At 35.4% G+C, this 15,498-nt stretch overlaps 1 protein-coding gene across 3 annotated transcripts in view; it reads left to right on the top strand.

Moving 5' to 3' along the window:
* Window positions 1-15,498, top strand: part of S6k (Ribosomal protein S6 kinase) — a 366,025-nt gene that overhangs the window by 227,872 nt on the left and 122,655 nt on the right. For 2 of the 3 annotated variants that reach the window (XM_090400916.1, XM_090400918.1), the window contains exon 11: window positions 7,996-8,061. In XM_090400916.1, the coding sequence (XP_090257042.1) occupies window positions 7,996-8,061 (66 nt within the window). Of the gene's footprint in view, window positions 1-7,995; window positions 8,062-8,446; window positions 8,513-15,498 lie in introns of all 3 variants that reach the window. The other variant, XM_090400917.1, reaches the window with a different exon arrangement.

Raw genomic sequence — 15,498 nt, forward strand, 5'->3', positions numbered from 1 at the left:
AATTACACAGTCACGAGCCATTTATGGACAGGACAGATTAGCATACCATATGTTCAAAACCCTACCTTTTGATGTAGAATGATTATTACTTTAAAAAGACTAAGATTAAAATGTGAACTGGTTATTCTGGAATCAGCTTATGCTTTGCAGAACATCCCTAACCTAAGTATAGAATGGTTTTGAAAACTTGCAAACATTCAAATTATTTTATCTTGACAGTGCTTCAGTTACTGTTATGCAAAATGCTGAATAAAATATTAAATTTTTTTTACTTCTGTATTGTAAAAAATAACCCTCACACTTGCACACTCATGCTCAATTTCCAGAAATACCCCCCCCCCCTCCAGTTCTCCCCCCTCTAGCCAAGTTTTGAAAAATTTCCTATGCTTAAACATTCCTATCTCCTATTTTCCACCAATCATTATGCTTATGCATCTCACAAACCCTCAATCTGTCATTGAAGGGAGCATTCCACAGACCACTCACCATCTTAATTACTTGTCTCTGGATCTGCCCAATCCCTTCTTCATCCCAAGAACCCCATTTACTAGATCTATGAACAGTAATCCATATTTGGCCATATCAAAGATAAGGAATGATAACTTTTATTTCAAATCTTCTTCTTACTGTGTTCTTCAAGAACCATGTACCTTTGCCACTTTAGAAGTATGCCCTCTGATCTTCAATTCTCTCCCCACCTACACTTCCAAATTCCTAGCTTCATCAATTTCCTAGTGTGTATACATCCATTAGTGTAACATATACTTTGAAATCTTTTCATTTCATAATGCATAACTTTTATCATCATTATCATCAAATTCCTGCCATGTACCCTCAAGAGGTATACAGGATATGATAGTACTACATGAAAAATTTACATCATTACTAACTTCCTATCTACGATTTTCCTCCAAATCAGTACAGGAGTGGCCATACGGCATCTACGGACATCAAAAGTAGAAATAAATTTAAATCTGCGCGTGTGATTGGTCTTCCATTGACTTTTACTACATTTGTGAGGACAGTGCTTCTTTAATGTGTTCTTGGTTAAATATGTTAAAAAGGCACGAGGAGAGTGGGCATCCTTGCATAACCCTTCATTTGATTTCAAGTTTTTTATTTGTGATATTTTTATATTGAACTACTGCACTTGTGTATTCTGATAGTAGTTAGAAACAAATCTCATCATCATCAAATAACTGCCATGTACCCTCAAGGGGGTGTACAGGATATGATAGTACTACATGAAAAATTTACAACATTACTAACTTCCTATCTACAATTTTTCTCCAGATCAGTCTGTTACTTATCAAGACTCCAGCATTATCAGATCTTATATTTCTATCGTATAAGGCACATTGTACCGTATCAATCCACCTATATCTTGGTCTTCCTCTGCGCGTTTTCCTGCCAACTTGGCAGAGAACACTTGTTTTGCTAATCTTTCCTCACCCATTCTGTTTAAGTGACCATACCACCTGAGATTAGCTCTGCTAACGCATTCCTGGATGCTGACAATGTCAACTTCTTTCCTAATATCCTCATTTTTAATATGATAATGCTATTGATGCCATCTGTTCACGCCTCTAATCTTTCTCAGGACTCTCGTATCTGCGGCCTCTAGTCTTTGGTCAAGTGTTTTACTTCTGACCCAGCTCTCAGATCCATAAGTTAAAATTGATTTGAACACAGTCTTGTATACAGCAAATTTAGTGTTCCGACTAATTTCTCTCTTATTCCTTTTGAATTTATTCAATTGACTTCTACCATACCAGCTTTGTTGATTCTGTTGTCTATTTCCATATTTAATTTACCATCTTCACTAAAAATTGTGCCTAAGTAGCTGAAATGTTTTACTTGTTCCACAGGTTCTCCATTCACAGTTGACATTTTCAATGATTCTGAATATTTTCATTGTCTTAGTCTTTTTATTGCTGGCCTTCATACCATATCTATTACAACAGTTATTCAATTTAGTCAGGGAATCTTGAAGCAGATTTATTTAGAAATATAACATTGTCCTCATAAAGCAAAGAGCAGATATTAAGATTTCCAATTTTGATATCGTGTTCAATACCACTTTCTTTCATAATGTGATCCATATAGATCATGAATAACAGAGGGGATAATGTACATCCTTGTCTCACACCAGATTTAACATTAAACCATCTTCCTGTACTTCAATTCTAACTGCTGACTTACAACTCAAATAAAGACTAAGTATTGCTTGATATAATGCCCCATTGACATCATATAACTGCAGCGTATTGAATAGCTTCTCTCTTGGCACCTTGTCATATGCCTTTTCCAAATCGATAAAACTTAAATACAGCGCTTTGTTATATTCCCATGATTCTTCAACTATTTGTCGTAAAGTGAAGATCTGATCCTGACAGCCTCTATTTGACCTGAATCCAGCTTGTTCTCCATCAAGCTTTTCTTCCACAATTCTTCTCAACTGTTTCTCAAGTATATTTGCATATATCTTACCAGGAACACTCAATAGGGATTGAATTCTCTGAAATTCTCACATTCAGTTTTATTTCTCTTTTTATATATAGGTACAATGAGAGCTGAACTCCAATCATTGGCAATTCGTCTATCTGTCCAGGCATTCTGAACTATGCAGTGCAGTGACTGTAAGACTTTCATACCACCATACTTCAGCATTTCTGGTCGAATATCATCTACTCCTGCTGCCTTTCCACATGTCAAGCCTTTGATGGCTTTTTCTACTTCAAGTATGGATATGTATTCCTGACTGCATGCCTGGTCAGTGTTTTTTAATCACTGTGCTGTCATCACTGCTTGTTTCATTTAGCAGTTTTTCAAAGTAATTACTCCATACTTCAAGGATATCTTTTCTCCCGTTTTCATGTCACCTTTATCATCTCTAACTCTTTTTACAGCAATCTTTCTTCCATTCCTAAGCTTCTTCAACAACCTCCAGAATATTTTGCCACCTTCTCGATATTTATTTTCTATGTTCTTGCCAAAGTCCACCCATGACTTTTGTTTAGCTAGTTTTACACACTGTTTAGCTTTCTTACATTTGTCTCTGTATTCTCTAAGAGCACAAGCTGACTTATTTGCCAGGAACTTTTGATGTGCTTTCTTCTTTTCCTTCACTGCCTCTTTAACTTCCTGTCTCCACCATGGAGTTCTGATTTTTATATCCTTGCAGACAACTTCACCACATGTCTCTCTCGCTGAATCAATCAGGGTTTTCTTCAAGGCTTCCCACTGAATCTCCAAGGTGTGGTTCCTGTTCTCAAACTCTTTCATTTTTCCTTCAATAATCTTTGTGTATTTTAGTCTACAGTTCACATCTGAGAGCTGCTCAACTTTTATTCGCTTTAAAACTTTCTTTCATGTCATTCTTTTCAATATAAAATTCAGTTTTATATTGCTCAAGACTAAATAGTGATCGCTTCCAATTTCAAATCCTCTGTACACTCTGGTGTCCTGCACCAGGGAGAAAACATCGCTATCAACAATAACATAGTCAATGAGACTTTTCTTATTCCTTGCCTCTTCTCTCCATGTGAATTTGTGCACATTTTTATGTCGGTACATGGTGTTAGTAATAACCATTCCATGTCCTGAGCAGAAATCCAACAGGTATTTGCCATTATTATTAGCTTTGCTCTTTTCTCCAAATTTTCCCAAAAGATTTTTGTATGTCTGACAATCACTTCCTACTCTGCTATTTAGATCCCCAACAAGGACCAACTTTTCCTTTTTCATTCTTTCAGTAGCTTTCTCTAGAGCCTCAAAAAATTCCTCCACTTCTAGCTTAGTAGAACCTTTTGTGGGACCATAGGCACAAATAAGTCTCGTTGTCCAGTTCCTATTCTGATATTTTCCCAAATCACTCTACTTGACACCGCCTGCCATTCAAGAAGATTAGCTTCGTATTTTGTGTTGAATACAATGGCTACTCCTTCTTTTCCTTGATTGTCATTGCCTGAATATAACATTTTGTATTTATTGCTCAGAAAGATCTCACCTGTTTTGGTCTTTTTTGTTTCAGTCACCCCTATTATGTCGATCTGGTACTTATCTAATTCCTCCGTTAGCTCCATTTCTTTGCCATTCAGGCTTCTTATGTTGATAGTACCGATCTTTAACTCTGACGATGTTGAGTTGGGGTGTGTTTTCAGATTTGTTCCAGTAGCTGACTTTTCGCTGTTCGCCCTGGTTCCCTGGTGAAAACAATGGGGTCCTTGTTTAACTGGGCGACGCCCCAGCCGGCATGAAAATTTGTCATGTTGTACCATCATTTTGTATTTTGGTTTAACCAATAGGAATACAATTTGGTTGGCTAAATCCCAAATTGCCAGCCCATCCTCGTTCGTTCAGTATCCAGGTAGATAATCAACAGGGTGCACCACGAGAAGGTGAGGATTGGACATTAGGTCAGAAGCCCTGGTCGGTTCTCTGCATTCCTTTAAAGGCTATGTGGAGGTCCCCTCTCAGTTATACAGCTTTGACCCTTAAGCACCCCGCATAACTTTTATACTTTTCCTTATTTAAATTTACACTCATGATCCTTTGTCTATATTGTCAGTGTATTTTAATCATCCTTCAAGCTTTCTGCATCATCACCTGAACTGTTACAGTACTTTATTTTGCATCATCAGCAAAAGAAATAAATATCAAATCATTTCCTATATCATATATGTTCAAATTAAAGAGTAGTGGTGCAAGCATGGACAGAGCCCTGTGGCACTATAGTACTAGTCACTACTTTCTACTGGATTCTCTTCCCCTGTATACTATTAGTTATCTGCCCATCAGCCACCTTTGTATTCATCACCATCTTCATATCTATTCCTTTTTACTCCAATTTTGTAACAGAATGTGGGGAAGTTACTACTAAAGCATGACCTACCTTTCACAGAGCTATACTAATCTCCCAGGGTATCATAATTCTTAATCCCCACCTTTCCTGAATTTTGTCTTTGACCAAATTTTCTGATACCTTTACCACCACTCTTGGGATAAGATTAGTTCAATAATTTCCTACCTCAATCTTTGCATCTTCTTTATGCAACTGAACTATTTTGCCTTCCTTCCACTCCCTTGAGACGTAAACAGCTTAGTCACAATGCCAATTCCTTTGCACATTCTCATAATATCCCATCTAATCCAGTAGTTGTATTTGTATTGAAATTCTGCAATATCCTAAGTACTTCTAATTCATCAACCTCTGTTCCCACATTAGTCCCTTTCATCTGTCACAACAATACCTTCACTTGGATGATAAACACTTCCAAAAGTGGTCACTGAGTACCTAAAATATTTTGTCTGGTTCTGTTTCCTTGCTACCATTAGCACTTGTTAAAGCTATCCTGTAGTCATTCTTTTTGCTTGCCACATAATGAAAAGCCTTTGGGATTTCTTTAGCCTGCTCATCTAATTTCTTAAAAGTAGGAAGAAGTAGAAATTTCTCAAAAGGAATGCAAAATCATATGATTTGCTTCATCTTTTTTTGCCTCTGCCTTATACAACTCATGAGTGTAGTGATCACCTTTCTCCTTATATACACTGCATGACGTTTTTTTTTCCCACCTCATGTTTGATGATGATACTCATCCATCTAACTCCTACCTGATTATAATCCTTCCAAAGGGAAGGAGGAGAGTTATAATTGTGGGTCAAATATGTACTGATGAATTATCACATGTCCTTGTTTGTCCAGCAGAATGGCTAATTTTTCAAAGTTGTGGAATGAAGGGAACCAAAAAATCTGTGGTGAACCTGTAATTCCAAAATATACTTCAGAATTTAATTGCTTTGTTAATAAGAGAAATTTCAGAGAGTTTGTCTTCTTCAGAGCTAATTTTGGTGGCTATGATGGTTATGATCTGTATGAATATAATTTTTTTATGTGAAAGATGGTAAAGGGACTGTTTTAATATACTGTTGCCATGTATTGGTTGTAAAAATTCCAAAGATTCAGTTCCATGATCAGTTGGGGTTGGGCATTATCATTGTTATCACTACTAAATTTTCATTTTTAGTTTAAAAGAAATTGAATTATTGTTACATGACCTTGTCGGTCTGGCAAAGAATAGCTGATCTGGCAGGATTGTGGAATGAAGGCTGCTAGAAAGTTGGTGGTGAACCTGTAATTTCAAAATAGTACTACATGATAGTATAGACATTGGAAGACAAAAGGAGATGAACCAATAGTTTTCTTCATTCTTTCTGTATAAAAATTACTTTCCATTCTTTTTCTTCTTTAGCCTCTTGCCATCCACTGCTGGATATAGGCCTTAACTTTCCAGGTCAGTCTGTCTTTAGCCAATGTCCACCATCTCATGTCAAACATTTGTAGATCATTCTCCCATCTTGTTCTTTAGCAACCTTTCCTTCTCTTGGTATTCACTCAGTGCTTAACTTTGTCCACATTTCATCTGGCAGTCTACTAACGTGGCCAGCCAATCTCCATTTACGTGTTTTACAACATTTCATGATATCTTCTACTCCAGTGATCTCTCTCTTTCCAATTCTAGTATTTCTTATTCTATCCTTTTTTTTTGCTATATGGAGCATTCTTCTCTCCAAGCCTCTTTGAGTGATGCACAATCTGTCTTCCTGTTTTTTTTAGTTGTTGCCCATGCCTTACTTCCATAGGCAAACACAGGAATAATGCATATATTAAAGAGCTTCCTTTTTAGGCCTATAGGTAAATTCCATAACAGATCATCTTTGTACAGTCAAGAATTATAAAAAAAAAATTATAAGACATGCATATTCCTGAAAGGACTTGGATTTCTGTTAATTATGTAAGGAACTTTTTGTTTTCACTCCAGCTGAATTAGCCAGTCTTAGGTATGGGCGGCAGATTTTCCTTCTTACAAAAAACAGATTGAAAACTTGCAATTGATATTCAGAAAAAAACCATTGCATTAATTGACTTAGTGATAATTCTAAAATAACCAGACCAACTAATGATGCCCACCCCTTTTCTTTAACACAATAGCAACTAGCTACCATTCATTCATGGATTAACCACAAACTTGCTTATTTTTAGTAGTTGATCTATAAACTATTACTTCTGTATTACATTTATTTCAAAAAAATATAGGCAATGAATAATAATATAATAATTTATACTCAGTACCAAATACCTTAATTGCATTTGTATGAGTTTCTTTTTGTGTATGTAGTACAATCTGAACAAAAAGTATCGAGACTGACACTGTGAAAACTACAATATATCTTTTGGGGGTGGTGGTGGTGGGGGGGAGATAGAGATTAATTTCCATTCAAAATATGCTCAATATTGCACATTGATGTTAATGCCAGCATTTTTGTCACTGCTAAATGTAAATGCATCATTCAGATTCAACTTTTGATGCTTCGTTAATCCCCACCCATGAATGGTTGCAAACCTATAATACATTGGTATTTAGTACTATGGATGGACTGCAGACTAGATAATCCAAAACCTGCTCTAGAAACTCAAAATGGAACTTTTCACGAATAAGTATTGGTGGTGTCATGCCAGGCAGTGATATTTCATCTACCACCTTATGACATTGACAAATAGTTATACCCATGGTGGGATTCAGATGTATAGTCTGTTGGCTGGAGAGCAGGTATGTTATTCTCTCAGCCAATCAGACCAGTTTTTAATTGTGTTAATATCAACTTTTTTTTTTTTTTCTTGAGAAAAAGAATAAGTTCATACATGTTCACATCTGATGAGTATAGAGTTATTGATTTTTACACAAAACCTATGTTGATTCTTGGTTGTCGAACAATTTTTAGTGCTGATATTGAATGACTGAAGCTGCAAAGTGAATGATGACCTTTATTTACAAAAGAAATAACTTATCCAGGCTTATCATTATGCGCTCCATTTTGCAAGATATTGTGGTTTGTTAGAGAAACACTCAGTCTAGGTGCTTTTTGATCAGAGCATGTATTTCTTAAAAAGCATACTCTTATTTATATATATATATATGTTGTATTTAATTTCAGATCCTCAGATGCAAACTTAATCTTGCACCTTTTCTCACTCCCGATGCCAGAGATTTAATAAGAAAGGTATTTTTTTAAAAAAAATAGTGAATTATAAGTGAATAGTAAGGCAAAAAAAAAGTTTCCTGATCACATTACATTATTCAGCAGCTAGTGTTCTGAAGTACATTAAGAGTACTTTTCACATTAAATTGGTGGAACTACTTAACAGTTCATGTGCAAACATTTCTGGTTCTCAGATAGCATGAAATGTGATATGGTGTAATACACCAACTTACAGTGTTGGCAGTGAAATTGATGCAGTGTGATAAGACATGACTAGTAACTATTTAGGCTTATCACTGCTATGTTACCAGGTAGAAAACAAAAGCAGTTTGGATACTTTTTGGTCAGACTTTGTATATTTTTTTAAAAGTTGTATTTATATATTGTATATCATATTTAATTTCAGATTCTAAGGTGTAAATTTACTCTTGCACAATATCTCACCCATGATGCCAAAGATTTAATAAGAAAGGTATTGTATTAAAAAACAGTAATGCATGTGAAAAGTCCTATAAGTGTATAAAACGTGTTCTTTAAGTGACATGATGTGGTTTGTTAGAGAAACATTCAGTCTAGGTGCTTTTTGATTAGAGCATGTATTTCTTAAAAAGCATACTCATATATATATATATATATATATATATATATATATATATATATATATATATATATATATATATGAGTAAAATTTAATAATAGAAAATTCACAAAATTATATTGATTACAAAAAAAAAAAATTTTTTTTCTGCTGATTATGATCTGACACTTGATTTTTACTAATTTGGGTGCGCTGATTTCAAATATCAAACCCATTTTTCTCTCATGTCAGGTTTTTCCTCTATGGCATTTTCATTTTGCTAATTTGTAAGTTTTTAATAGTTTTAAGGAGGCAGTACTATTTAGAGGATCAAAAAAAATCGATTTTTAATATTATTTTCTGAAAGTATATACTTTTAAAAATCTGTTCCTAACTTTTTATCAAAAAATTCGAAAAATTCCCGAAGATATAGCCTATTATTCAAAGCAGTGCGCAGATCAGAATCGGAGCGCTCACCGCTCTCGCTTGTTAGTAAACGAATAAATGCATAAGAACCTGCAACGGCACGTACTGGCGCTTTGAATGCGAGAGAGGCCGATAACCGACCTAATACATTTAGGTGATGAAAAGTAGGTGATGACAACTGCCTAAAACAAATGAATGTTGTATGTGTCATAGCGGACAAAGAACGATCGAAATCAGTCAATCGGTAATCGATCGTGAAAGTATGATGAGCGCTTATAACGTTTCAATAAAGTCTCTGGGTTTTTTTGTCTTGTTAATTGCATGTTAGTCGGCAGTGAAGAAAATACATCATGTCTACTACTCGAAATTGTGTCAATAGTGTAGATTCCTTCTGCTACATTTGTGGCAGCTTTACTGTTCCCAGTCAAAGGACAAATATCACTGATTTCGTTAAGAAAGTGTACTTTGCATACTTTGACGTAAAAATTGTAGATCAGGACAAGTCATGGATTCCAAATAAAGTGTGTAAGTCATGTGTAGAAAATTTACGACAGTGGAGCAAGGGAAAATGCCAAAAATTAGCTTTTGGCGTGAACCGAAAAATCACGTAGATGATTGCTATTTTTGTTTAGTTCAGACTTCTGGTTATAATAAGAAGAATAAGAAAAAATTATGTATCCAAATCTTGACTCAGCAATTCGGCCAGTTGCTCATTCCAATGAAATAGCCGTGCCAATTTATAAAGGACTTCCTTTACTTGAGAACGAGCATGATCTGGATATGCCAGATGTTCTTGAGGAGCAAGACCCGGATGTTGATTTGGACAATGAAAATTTAATTTCTAGTTCTGGACCGCAACGTTTTACTCAAGCGGAATTGAATGACCTAGTAAGAGGTTTGGGCCCTTCAAGATTAAATGAAAAAAACTTACTGGAGCAAGATACGAAGATAACTTTTTATCGTAGCAGGGAAAGTAATCTTGTACAATATTTTAAACACGAGTGTGGGTTTGTTTACTGTAACAATGTGTCAGGTTTACTAACTGAAATGAGTGTTGTACAATATCATCCAAATGAGTGGTGTTTATTTATCGACAGTTCAAGCAGAAGTCTCAAGTGTGTCTTACTACACAATGGGAATGTATATGGCTCAATTCCTATTGGCTATTCAGTCCACTTAAAGGAAACATATGAGGACATTAAAAAGATTCTGAAGTTATTAAAATATACAGACCATAACTGGATCATCTGTGTGGATCTTAAAATGGTGAACTTTTTACTTGGCTTTCAAAGAGGATATACAAAGTTTCCGTGTTTTCTATGCTTCTGGGATAGTCGAGCTAGAAACCAACACTGGAGTCAGAAACATTGGCCTCTTAGAATATCCTTAAATGTTGGAGAACAGAATGTTATAAATCAACCTTTAATCGACAGAGAAAAAATCATTTTTTCACCTCTACACATCAAACTAGGTCTTATGAAGCAGTATGTTAAAGCTTTAGATTTACAAGGTGACTGTTTCCAATACATATGTGAAAAATTTCCACGACTTAGTTATGAAAAAATTAAAGGCTGGTGTATTTGATGGACCGCAAATTAGAACTTTAATGAGAGACCCAAATTTCATCAATTCTATGAATGAAATTGAGAAAGAGGCCTGCACTTCATTTACGATGGTTGCGAATAATTTTCTTGGAAACAAAAAAGCGTGCAATTACAAAGATCTAGTGGAAACAATGCTTGAAAAGTTCCAGCGCCTAGGTTGCAACATGAGCATAAAGCTTCATTTCCTATACAGTCATCTTGATAGATTTCCCGAGAATTTAGGTGCTGTAAGCGATGAATAAGGCGAAAGATTTCATCAAGACTTAAAAACTATGGAAGATCGGTACCAAGGAAGATGGGATTCTCACATGATGGCCGACTATTGTTGGAGTATTCAAAGGGATTGCCAAAACAGAACACACAGCAGAAATTGCTACAAACAAAAATTTATGCTGAAACTCATGTGTAAGTAAAATTGTTATTTTTTATAAATATTCTTGTAATTTTTAATGAATATTGTTAAGTAGTTATGTATCTAATTATCGGCCTCTCTCGCATTCAAAGCGCCAGTACGTGGCGTTGCAGGTTCTTACGCATTTATTTGTTTACTAACAAGCAAGAGCGGTGCCGCTCTGATTCTGATCTGCACACCGCTTTGAATAATAGGCTATATCTTCGGGAATTTTTTGAATTTCTTGATAAAAAGTTAGGAACAGATTTTTAAAAGTACATACTTTCAGAAAATAACATCGATTTTTTTGATTCTCTAAATAGTACTGCCTCCTTAAAACTATCAAAAACTTACAAATTAGCAAAAAGAAAATGCCATAGAGGAAAAACCTGATGTGATAGAGAAAAATGGGTTTGATATTTGAAATCCGCGCACCCAAATTAGTAAAAAACAAGTCTCGTATAAAAGTCAGCAAAAATTGTGTTGGACTGTGTTATTATAAATATCAGTTAGGCAAAAAAAAAAAATATATTACCTACTTATGCATTATTTAATAACTATACAGTTGTTCATTATTTCACATTTTACTTTATTTATTATTATTTTTTTATTAGAACTTTTACATACTATGAGCAGTCTTTTGTTGCGAATTTGGCTGTTCTGTTCATGGTGCTTTAATTTCGAACTTTCATTATTTTTTTGCTATCTTCAAATTTATGGTGATCTCTCACTATAATGACTCCATAGGATCTAAGGAAACGTTTATGGTGATTTAATGATTATGATTAATTAAGTTTTAATGATTATGATGATTCCTCTCCCCCTTTCAGAATAGCATTAATGCTATGAGTCTTCTGGGAAACTCTTCCAACCAAATTCTTCGGTGCTCCAGTCTATTCGTATTTTTGTCACCATCACATCCGTGTAAACAACTTCTGTCACCATTGTGATGAAATCCATTAACACATTTGTGACAGGCAGTGTCTGCTATGTGAAAACCACTGGCAGGAACTAGCTTCAGCATATATATACTGCTCTTGCATTGAGCAGTCACGTTTTCTCAAAGCTTATACAGCATGTTAGTTTCAACTTTTTTTGGTAGAAGTTTATTTGTAAAATTAGCATTTCTAAAGTTTCTGGGTGATGTCTAATATCTCAAATGTAATTCAAACTGATCAATTAATTCATGATAATCACTACAGAGGATATAGTTGAGATATTTAATGAGCAATTTTGTAAAGATATTTCATTCTTATGAATGTGACATTATGCAGAATTTGAAAGCAGTGGGAAAGGAGGAAGAGGAACTGTTATTAAGTGAATAGGAGGTATATGAAGAATTGAATAGACTTGATGTAAATAAGGCTGTGGGACTTAATGCTATTTCACTACTTGTTTTGAGGGAATGTTCCAGAGAGTTAACAACAGCTTTTACATATCTTTTCAACATGAGTCTTTCACAGGGTCAAGTTCCAAAGGAGTGGAAAGAAGGTAAAATTGTTCCAATTCACAAGGGAGGTGATAAGAGTAGGGCTTTGAATTATAGGCCAGTCTGTGTGTCTGGAGTTGTAGTTAAGGTATTAGGGAGATTATTTAGGACCAAGATTCAGAATTGGGTTGACAACAGAAGAATACTCTTTGGTGGCCAACATGGATTTACTAAAGGAAGATCATGCTTTAGCAATTTGCTTACTTTTTATAATAAAATGACAAATGCGTTGGATAAGGGTGTTGCATATACAGTGGTATATTTAGATTTTGCAAAGGCCTTTGATAAATTGGCACACGACAAGTAGTAACTAAATTGGAACAGATGGCGCTGAACAGTATATTAGTTCGCTGATTGGCTGTCTGATAGGTATCAGCGAGTTGTCTATGGAGGAGTGATATCCCAGAAGAGGAAAGTTACTAGTGGTGTACCCCAAGGGTCTGTTTTGGGTCTATTGCTGTTTAGTTTGTATGTAAATGATATTTGGAGAGGTCTGAATGGTGATATCTAGTTGTTTGCAGATGATGCAAAGTTGGGGAGAGCTATTAGGAGTAGAACGGAAGTTGTGGCTTTGCAAGGGAATTGAATACACTGGCTGAATGGGTAAATGAGTGAGGATGTCAATTCAATGTTGCAAAGTGTAAGGTTTTGAAATTTGGGAAGCAGAGATGTGATGTAGAGTACAAAATCAGTGGAAATATCTTGGAAGTGGTAGAGGAGATGAGAGATCTGGGAGCGATTGTAGACAAGGACCTAAAATTGGGAGAAAAACACGGCAGATAACGAGAATGATGCAGAGGGCACTGACTTGTAGAAGTAAGGATGTTACGGTTCCTTTGTATAAGGCTTTGATCAAGCCACATATGGATTACTGTGCACAAATTTGGTTACCTGGTTTTCAAAAAATATGAAGATGTATTGGAAAAGGTTCAGAGCTGATTGACTAAGGTTGTTTCTGGTCTCTGGAATGTTGAGTTTGAAGACAGATTGACAAAATGTAATTTGCAGAAATTGGTGGATAGGAGGAGTGGGGATATGATTGAGACATAAGCTGTTAAGAGGTTATTACCAGATTAATGTCAGGGAATTTTTGCACAGAATGGGAGAAGATAGGAAGAAGACAGAAGAAGAGGACAAAAGATCAACCCTGGAAGCTATATAAGGAGATTGTGAGCAAGGGAGTGAGGAGTAGGTTTTTTGCATGTAGAGTGGTGAGTGATTGGAATGCATCGCCTGAGAGTGTGGTGGGTACAGAGACAGTGAATATATTTAAGGCACAGTATGATAAGCTGTGTGTATAACAGTGGACCTTCCACGATGAGTCTTTGACTCCATGGAGGTTTTTTATAATAATAATTCTTTTTGCTTTATATAAATTGGGTTCTTTTTTTATCTAATGACTGTATTATAAAGAGCTGTTATACATAATTTATGAAACTGAAAAATTTGAAAGAGGATGTTATGACAAATGTTGCTAAATATAGTACACAGATGTTAAATGTCTCTGTATACTGTATTTAGTGATAAACAAAGCTACTCAGTATATCATCAGTTGAGGTTAGAGAGTTTCTAACAGTATAAGAACAGTTTTATTCCATTCCTCGAAAACAATGAACGTAGTAAAACTTTATCTATTCCTGAATAAAAGTTAATACGTCTACGAGGGTGGTCTATTCTCAGCCTCGACCATAGGTGGCAACACTATCAGCATGATTTTTTTTTCTAAGTTGGTACATCTGTCATAAGCATCCATGTGAAATTGCAGGTCATTCTATCAAGTAGTTTGTTTTATACAGCTATCTGAAGCAAAAGTGTTGTCTGTATCCCTTGAAATGAATAAAATTGAGTATCGTGCAGTTATAAAATTCTTTTTAAAAGAAGGTTTAACGACAAAAAAATTTATTCCAAGTTTGGATTTTATGGGCACACAATTTCTTGTCTTTTTTGACAATTAAGAAATGGGCTGCCGAGTTTAACTGTGGCCATATACCAGCCTTGAAGATGATCCACGTGGAAGATGTCCAGAAAGTGTAACAACACCAGAAATCATTGATCAAGTGCACGATTTGGTATTGGATGACTGGCGAGTCAAAGTACATGAAATTGCTGAGACTATAAGCATTTCAAAAGAACATGTAGGATATATTTTGCATGAAGAATTGCAGATGAAAAAGTTTGCGCAAGATGGGTGCCGTGCTTGGTCACACAGATCAAAAACGTACTCGCATGAAAATCTCTGAACAGTGTTTGGAGCATTTTAACGAGAAGAAAACTGATTTTGTGCATCGATTTATTACTATGGATGAGATACCAGAATCCAAACAGCAGTCAAAACATCGGACAGAAGCCGGATGTTCAGCGCCAAAGAAGACAAAGTCAGTTCCATCAGCAGGAAAGATCACAGCATCAATGTTTTGGGATGCTGAAAGCATTTTGTTTATTAATTATCTTGAAAAGGGTAAAACAATAACCAGGGAATATTATTCCGATCTTTTAACCAGACTAGATGAAAAAATTTGTCAGAAAAGAACTGGTTTGCAGAAAGAAAAAAAAAATCATCTTTCATCAGGACAATGCACCTGCCCACAAAGGTGTTATGGAATGGGAAATTTAAGGGATCTGCACTATGAATTGTTGGAACATCCACCTTATTCCCCAGATTTGGCTCCCTCTGACTTCTGTCTCTTCCCAAAACTAAAACTCTTCCTCGCTGGTCAGCATTTTTCTTCGAATCAAGAGGTGATTGCAGTTGAGGGGGTATTTTGCAAATCTTAGTGAGAACCACTACAGGGACGGGATAATGGTGCTGGAGCATCGCTGGAATAAATGTATTAGTCGTAAGGGAGATTATGTCAAAAAATAAATAATTTTGAAATTATAAATTCGTTTTTTCATTGTTGGGCCAAGAACTTTTCAGACCACCCTCATATGTATTATAAAAAGTATTCATTTGTATTTATTTTTATTTATT

Source organism: Typopeltis vanoorti, chromosome 11 (genome assembly GCF_054136105.1).
Source record: "Typopeltis vanoorti isolate ZY-2024b chromosome 11, IOZ_Tvanoo_1.0, whole genome shotgun sequence".
Classification (NCBI taxonomy): domain Eukaryota; kingdom Metazoa; phylum Arthropoda; class Arachnida; order Uropygi; family Thelyphonidae; genus Typopeltis; species Typopeltis vanoorti.